Source organism: Monoraphidium neglectum (genome assembly GCF_000611645.1).
Source record: "Monoraphidium neglectum strain SAG 48.87 unplaced genomic scaffold scaffold01011, whole genome shotgun sequence".
Taxonomy (NCBI): domain Eukaryota; kingdom Viridiplantae; phylum Chlorophyta; class Chlorophyceae; order Sphaeropleales; family Selenastraceae; genus Monoraphidium; species Monoraphidium neglectum.
In genome coordinates, this window is record NW_014012617.1 from 7446 (window position 1) to 14945 (window position 7500).

Here is a 7500-nt window from a genome sequence, read left to right on the forward strand (position 1 = left end):
CAAGAAGTACACCCCCGCCTGCGAGGGCCGCCTGTGCCGTGGACACTTCTACGTCCAGTGGTGGGTGCAGCTAGCTGCCGCTGCTGCCTGGTACTACCGTTGTGTCAGATTCACCCAGGCCAGCGCCCCGGTTCAACTGATGGCGGTTCAGCTGGTTTGCTGCGCGAACCTTTCACGCACTGCAACTGCATGCACAAGCGTGGGCTGTGAAACCCCACTTGCATGTACGGCAACCAAGCAGCACTCTAATGCCCAATCCACGCCCACTGAATTGCAGGTATGGCGTGCTTGCCCTTGGCGGCTTCCTCACCCTCATGCTCTTCCGCGGCACGGTGAGTGGGATGTTATGCCTGGACCTGTTAGGATTTTATGCGTGCACCGGCGCAGCTGCAGACTCGGGTGCCAGCGCTGTTGCGGGCTTCATGCAGGATACCTGCAAGCTGTCAATGATTGGGATCCTGCTTCTGCCCAATTGGCAGCACCTTGCCCACATCCTTGTGCAACAGGGAAAGTGCCTGGCATCGCAGCCCTAAGATTGACATTTGCACGTTACTCACACGCCCCACGCTGTGCTCCCCCAACACCGCAGTTCCTGTACACCTGGGCGATCGGCGCTGCCAACCGGCTGCAGGTCAAGAGCGTCCACCGCATCCTCTACGCGCCTCTGGGCTTCTTCCTCACGGTGGGTAGTAACCAGCAGCGACCGACCCTGCCCGCGCCTAAATGCTGCGCTGGGGAGGTCCTGGCACACCCTTGGCCACAGTCTTGGTTGGTCCAGCACCTTGTTTGTGCCTTCTTGAGGTTGAATTCCGACCTTTTTGTCAGCACAACTTGCATCAACTGCCGGCTGACGTGGTCACCCGCTGTTGTCACCTGCCTGCAGACCCCCGTTGGTGACCTGCTGGTGTCCTTCACCAAGGACCAGGACATCCTCGATGAGGCCCTGCCCGACGCCCTCTACTACAGCGGCATCTACGGTGGGTGCTCAGAGTCGTGAGGGCGGTCCCTGATGATGCCCAGAGCCGCAATCCGCCAAGCATCACGGGTTTGAACAACTGTCTTCAATCTTAATCAAGCAAACCTGCAACCTTCATTTGTGTGACATCCTACCCTTGAGCTGCCAAAGCTGACGTTGCCCTCACCCTCACCCCGCCCGCAGCCCTCATCCTGTGCGCGACCACCATCACTGTGTCCATCGTCATCCCCGCGTTCGGCGCCCTGGCCGGCGGCCTGTTCCTCGTCAGCGGCCTCATGCTGTCGCTCTACCTGCCCGCCGCCACGCACCTCAAGAAGCTGCGCATGGGCACTGCGGGTGAGCCACGGCTTCTGTCTGCAGAGCTGTGTGCAAAGCCAGCATCATTGTGGTTGATGCGCCTGAGCGCGGTTGAGTGAAACCTGTGTGCTGCCAGGACCAGCAGCGGGATTGGGATTGTCCCTGCGCGGAGGCGGCAGCAGGCTGCATCACGACGGACACATTGTGTTTTGTCAGGACGCTCCCATCTGATCGACCCACATCCTGCCTCTGGTGCAAACTCAGGTGATCTCGTGACCCTCATCGCTGAGTCGCTGGATGGCCTGACCGTGATCCAGGCCTACAACAAGCAGCAGTACTTCACCCATGTGCGTTGAACAGGCGGGCCTTCGCTGACGGAAGGGGGCGGCACGCAAAGCAGCCGGCACAAGTGGCTCTGGGACCAGCGGGGCACAACCTGCGGGTCGACACAGCGCCCAGTCAGCTACTGCAACCCATGCAGAGTGGATTTACCCCCATCCAAACTCTAATAATTTCCCAGCCCAATTATGACGCACTGCCTTCCTCTTGCCCCTTCTGAATTTTCCACTGTCACAGGTGACTGAGCAGCGGGTGGATGACGCCCACCGCGCCCTGTTTGGCTCCGAGTGCCTCAACCTGTGGCTGGCCTTCTTCTGCGACTTCTACGGTGGGTGGGGATCCCGGATCAAACATGCGCTCACCATGCTGCAGCAAATGGCATGCATGGGAAATGTTTTGAGGCTTGGTCTTATCGGCATGACACCCAGGTGCCTCAGGCCGAGGCACTGCCGGCTGCAGTGCCAGGCGTCCTTGCATAGTCTGCAACAGCCGCTCCCATTATATGTCCCTCCACGCAGGCGCGTGCATGGTTCTGGCGGTGGCGTCCTTCGGTATCGGCCAGTGGCGCGTGCTGGGCTCCTCCAACGTCGGCCTCGCCTTCTCTCAGTCCATCCAGATGTTGGTGGGTGAAACAGCAATTGATTGACGCACAAGCTTTGAGACTTGACTTCTTGCATGGGGGCGCGGCCCGCCCTTGGCTGCCATTGCTTGCCGACCTCCGCCTGTGCTGGCGGTGATGGCTGCACGTATTGTAGGCGACCCAATGGCTAACACGAGGTCTGACTTTGCTGGCACGAAAACCCATCCCTTTCATAGGTGTTCTACACGGGTTCCATCCGCCTGGTTGCCGAGTGCATCGGCCTGTTCGGCTCTGGGGAGAATCTGGCCTGGATCGCCAACCACACCCCCCAGGAGGGCGGCCGCCTCGCGTGCCCCGCGCTCGCCGGCGACGACGACGAGGGCAAGCCCGCCAAGAGCACCGTTGGCAAAGCCCTGCCCCCGCCTGCGGTGAGCATGTGGCCGAGCTGTGCTGCCCCTATGCCTGCGGCCCGCCCTTGGGAATCACGGTGGAATTATTCTCGATCCATCCTGAGTACTGGCTGCAAACATTGGTGGCAGTAGATCAGGTTAATAGTGCTGCTTCTGCTGTTGATGCTTTTGATGCCGCTCCCAATGCTGCTGCTGGACTCTTTCTGATCCGCTTGCCGCACCACACTCTCAATTCATCTCTTCAGGAGAGCATTGAGGTCGAGATTGCCAGGAGCAAGGGCAAGCACGGCCCGCCCATGGGCTGGCCTCGCACTGGCGACGTCAAGTTTGACGGTGGGTTGCAGCCTTGGGGCAGCCATTGGTGTGCCCAATGGGGATGATTGTTGGTGCACGGGCCGCTGGCCTCCAAAGGAGGCAGCAAACTTGCTCTGACGCTGGCGGCGAAGGGATGGCTGTTGTCCGGCCTTGCAATCCGAAACTTTTGTATGCCACACTACCTGCATGCCTGGAACCCAACACGCATGTGCCACCCACGTGTGCACCTTCAGGTGTTGTTATGAAGTACGCCCCGCACCTGCCCCCCGCCCTGCGCGGCGTCAGCTTCACCATCAGGGTGAGTGTGGGTGGGCCGGGTTGAGGAATCAGCTTTGCTGCCTCATCAAATGGTCACCTGGTGAATGCCTTGTGACCGCCTGAGCATGCATCCCCAGGCCGGCTGCCACCGGCCCTCTGCAACTTTCTCTGTCTCTGCCTCGACGTTTTCCGCGGGGTCACTGCCCGCGTCCCTCTCACCCTCCATCGCCGCCACCCCTCACCCTCCAACACTGCCCCCAGAGCGGCGAGAAGGTTGGCGTCGTGGGCCGCACGGGCAGCGGCAAGTCCACCCTGCTGCTGGCGCTGTACCGCATGTTCCGCCTGGAGGCAGGCAGCATCAAGGTCGATGGCATCGACATCTCGGGGCTGTCGCTGCAGCAGCTGCGCCGCGGCCTGTCCATCATCCCCCAGGTGTGGAGGCCCGCACAGCAGCCAGCCGCCAGCCGGGGGCTGAGCTCGCTCCCGAGAGCCTCCGCTGCTCCTGGTGCAGCTTGACGCGACAGCACCCAGCGCCCCTGACGCCATCGGACCGTGCATCTCTTCTGAACGCTCCATGTGCAATCCTGCTGTGCAATCCTCACGGCCCGCGTAATATATCTGTGCCCGCAGGAGCCCGTGGTCTTCAGCGGCAGCGTGCGCTCCAACCTCGACCCCTTCGACGAGTATGGCGGCGACGCTGAGCTGTGGTCAGCGCTCAGGGACTGCGGCCTAGACTCCACGGTGCGCAGGGGGGTTGGCATGCCTGACCAGCAACCATGAACAGTGAAGAGGAGCTCAAGTTTTGCGCCCCGAAACTTGTGCAACCGTGCACTCTTGCAAGCAGCTCCCGTCGCAGCTGCCGGTTTTATTGGCCCCTGCGCTCGCTGGCTCAGCATGTGCGGCCCTACTGACGTGACACTGCACACCCTGCCCCCTCCCACCCGGATCTGCCAATCACAGGTCAAGATGGCGGGCGGCCTGGACGCGCGGCTGGACGGCACTGGCGGCAATGCCTGGTCCCTGGGCCAGCAGCAGCTCATGTGCCTGGCCCGCGCGCACCTGAAGAAGGTGCGGCCTCGGGTGGTTTGGTCTCTCCAGCAGCCCCGGGCATCACATGCCCCACACTGCATTGGGACGAGCAGCAGCTGGCCCACTGTTGTCTGTATCCGCCTGTGCCATCCGCATACTGCAAGCCTGGATGCATTACGGCTCTGTCAGCTCGGTGTGTGGAATGAAGCCTGGCCTGACACTCTCAACCACTTTGCCCCGGCCCCGCTAGGTCCCCGTGCTGTGCTGCGATGAGGCGACGGCGGCGCTGGACCCTGCAACCGAGGCAAATGTCCTGGAGATCATCGAGCGCATCTTCGCGGACCGCACTATCCTCACCATCGCGCACAGGTGTGAAAACATGCATGTGTGGGCCGCCCCCAGTTGCTCCCCGCGCTCTTGCAAGCCCGCCCGCAGCTTTGGTGGGAGATTGCTCTGCCATACCAGTCAGATTTGCCCCTGGAAGCCCACAGCCCCACCTGGTCCATCCTCCAACCACCCTCACCTCAAAGCTGTCCAATCAACACACACCCCTTCACATGCAATCAAACCCTGACCCTTGCAGGCTGGACAGCGTCATCCGCTCCGACCAGGTCATCGTCATGGACGCCGGCCAGGTCAGCGAGATCGGCGTCCCCACCGCCCTCCTGTCCAAGCCCGGCGGCGCCTTCTCCGCGCTGGTCGACCGCACCGGCCCCGCCGGCGCCGCCGCGCTCAGGATGATGGCCGCCGAGTTCGCGACCGAGCGCGCCGCTGCGATGCAGATGGCGATGCGCCCGCGCCCGTCGCTGGACGCCGCGCGCCGCGTCAGCCTCGAGCGGCTGTCGCTCGACCGCGCGCCGCACGGCGCGGCGCCGCGCGCGCCGGGCGCGCCGACGGCGAGCGTAACGCTCGGCGCCCCCCGCCACTGAAGCAGCGGCGAGGTGCAGGCAAGTGGCGGCCTCGCATCCCGTGGGCCGCCCTGCCTGTGATGCGGCGCTCCGTCATCAGTCCTGGGCTGGAGCGCGTATTGCTGTACGCCCCTTTTCGTCACCCAGCTGCCAAAGCTTGGGCAGCAGTAATCTGGTAGCGGTCTGCGTGCTGCACGCAACACACGCGAAGACTTTTGATCGAGCGTCCCGAGCGGGATGTATGGCAACAAGTAAGGGTTGATACTGGTCTATGCGCAGGGATTTCCTTTCACCGTTGTTGGCCCACCCACCGCTGTTGGCCCAGCCACGTCGTTGGCTGGACCCTTCTACTCGTCGAGGGTTTTGCAGATCTCCCAACCCCGATCACAGTGCAGAGGCGATTTTGCCGCGCAGCGCATTTGTACACACGTCGTGGCGCGCATTTGCCGCCCCGTTTCTTGATTTGCTTTGCGGCCTCTGCTGGGGGTTGTAGGGTTTGTGAGAGAGGGTGGCATGCAGAGCGTGTTTGTGTACCCGCGCGCCACGGTTTCGACACGTGCTGCTGCGGCTCAAGGCGGTTCATAGTTGGTCTCAACCAGCAATCAAATGCTGGCAACCTCTTGCTATTGCAGCAGAGCCTTGCACTCTGAGCGAGTGTGTGTGATACTGGAGTCGAGCGTGCAATGATTACTGCACCCATTCCTCCCGGCGTGGTACAGTGCCTCGGCCCTGGACACGAGCCAAGCCCTGCTGGGCCAGACCCTGCGCGTAGGGACATTCGTGAGGCGCGCACCTCTGCGCTTGTTTTTTTCTGCTGGTTCAAACCAACCACGCACAATGCCTGGCTGAACGCATTGTCTTGCTCGGCCCTCAGTAGCCTGTACGCCTGGTTACATGATGCCCTGGCCTTGTGCATATCCAGACGGCGCTGCTTCGGCGTGCCAGGCTTGCCGTTTGTACACACACAACACTACTTTTTGATCAAAATACACGCAAGTTGCAACAAAAAAACAAACCCTGCCTGCCATTTGTAATCTGTATCTGTTGGCCAAGTCGCGAGTGGGGCAAGCCGAGAGTGCAGCGGCCAGGTATTCGGGTGTTTGTTGCAACCGAGCTGCAGTGTGCGATGATGCATGAAGGGAGGCAGGGGAAGGGCAGGGAGGAGAAGTGCTTGAATTGGCATGCCAGCCCCTGAAAAGCAAGGGGCGAGACAGCAGACCAGGGGCCAGCGAAGCAGGTGGCACTTTTGCTGCGCACGGAGTGGCGCAGTTCAAGGTTGCCAAAAGATCAAATCGTGAGGTGAGCTGTTGCCGGTGAGGCTCGGAAGAAGTAAACCCATAGCACACAGAGAAAAGCCCATAATGGATGAAGTAGCACCATGAGCCGTCAAAGCTTCTGATCCCGCAAGAAATATTATAGTACGTACAAGACTTGAGAGATCAATTTTGAAGGCTAAACGGGAGGATCTCAGCGCGTGCCAGCAAGCCCCAATCGTGCAGTGCGCGCGGCGCTCCGCGCCCTCAGCAGGGAATCAACTGAAACGGCAGCCGCCACATCAGACGGCGAGCATCATGCGGCGCGAGGGGCGCACGGGCGCCCTGCGCGCAGCCGCAACGTCCCTGCCCGCGACGCCCAGCAGCGGCGCCCGCTGCTTGCCCTGCAGCGCGCCGTTGATCGTCCAGATCGTCAGGCTGCTCTCGAGGTCCGAAACCTCGACCTCATCGGCGGCCTCGAATCTGACCGCGAGCGGCGCGCACGGCCGCAGCGCCTGGACGCCGTTGACACTGAAGCGGCCGGCGGGCGCGGCGTCCCAGAACGCGTGCGCGGCGGCGCCGCCGGCGGCGGTGACCTGGAACTCGATGGTCTTGGGGGCGACCTTCTTGAAGGAGTGGGGGCGCACGCTAACCTCGGGAAGCGCAAGTGAGTTGAACTTGTCAAAGAAAAGGACAGCCTCCTGTGGGGGTTTGTGGATGGGGTTTGCACACGAGAGTGGTTGTGGCAGTTGGGGCGGCCCGGGCGGCTGGGGCACTTGGAGCAAGTCAAAAGGGGGGTAGGAGCCAGGGCCGCTTTGCGATTGATGATCTGGAGAACAGCCAGGCAATTCTCGCGGGCCGAAAAGAAGTACGGCAGCTGACTGGGCCGCATTACTCTAAACCCGCACTACCCGCAAAGCCGCCACGCACCTGCACGTCCACGTCCCTGCCCCTGCCGTTGGCCGCGCCGAGCAGGCCGTACTGCCCGCCCCTCGCCCGCGCGCCCTTCACGCCGCCAGCCCCCGCCTCGCGGGCTACGGCGCGCAGGAAGCACGTGCCGCGGCCGCAGCCGGGCAGCTTGGCCAGGACCTCGTCCACGCGCAGCGACCAGGATGGCTTGGCCGTGAGGACCTCG

General features: G+C 62.4%; 2 protein-coding genes across 2 annotated transcripts in view; one reads left to right on the forward strand and one right to left on the reverse strand.

Annotated features, from left to right (window-relative positions):
- The window catches only part of MNEG_6300 (ABC transporter, multidrug resistance associated protein), a gene marked incomplete at both ends in the record, with an annotated part of 12383 nt that extends 7250 nt beyond the window's left edge, over positions 1 to 5133 (forward strand). The window contains 15 exons of the mRNA XM_014045225.1: positions 278 to 332; positions 590 to 682; positions 884 to 977; positions 1160 to 1312; positions 1538 to 1620; positions 1850 to 1940; positions 2131 to 2234; positions 2429 to 2620; positions 2848 to 2935; positions 3151 to 3215; positions 3437 to 3607; positions 3806 to 3916; positions 4136 to 4243; positions 4455 to 4573; positions 4788 to 5133. Coding sequence (XP_013900679.1) covers positions 278 to 332; positions 590 to 682; positions 884 to 977; positions 1160 to 1312; positions 1538 to 1620; positions 1850 to 1940; positions 2131 to 2234; positions 2429 to 2620; positions 2848 to 2935; positions 3151 to 3215; positions 3437 to 3607; positions 3806 to 3916; positions 4136 to 4243; positions 4455 to 4573; positions 4788 to 5133 — 1873 coding nt within the window. The remainder of the gene's footprint in view (positions 1 to 277; positions 333 to 589; positions 683 to 883; positions 978 to 1159; positions 1313 to 1537; positions 1621 to 1849; positions 1941 to 2130; positions 2235 to 2428; positions 2621 to 2847; positions 2936 to 3150; positions 3216 to 3436; positions 3608 to 3805; positions 3917 to 4135; positions 4244 to 4454; positions 4574 to 4787) is intronic.
- Positions 5134 to 6667: 1534 nt separating this feature from the next.
- MNEG_6301 (beta-mannosidase) overlaps positions 6668 to 7500 on the reverse strand; it is a gene marked incomplete at both ends in the record, with an annotated part of 4874 nt that continues 4041 nt past the window's right edge. The window contains 2 exons of the mRNA XM_014045226.1: positions 6668 to 7066; positions 7296 to 7500. The exon at positions 7296 to 7500 is cut by the window's right edge and continues 302 nt beyond it. Coding sequence (XP_013900680.1) covers positions 6668 to 7066; positions 7296 to 7500 — 604 coding nt within the window. The remainder of the gene's footprint in view (positions 7067 to 7295) is intronic.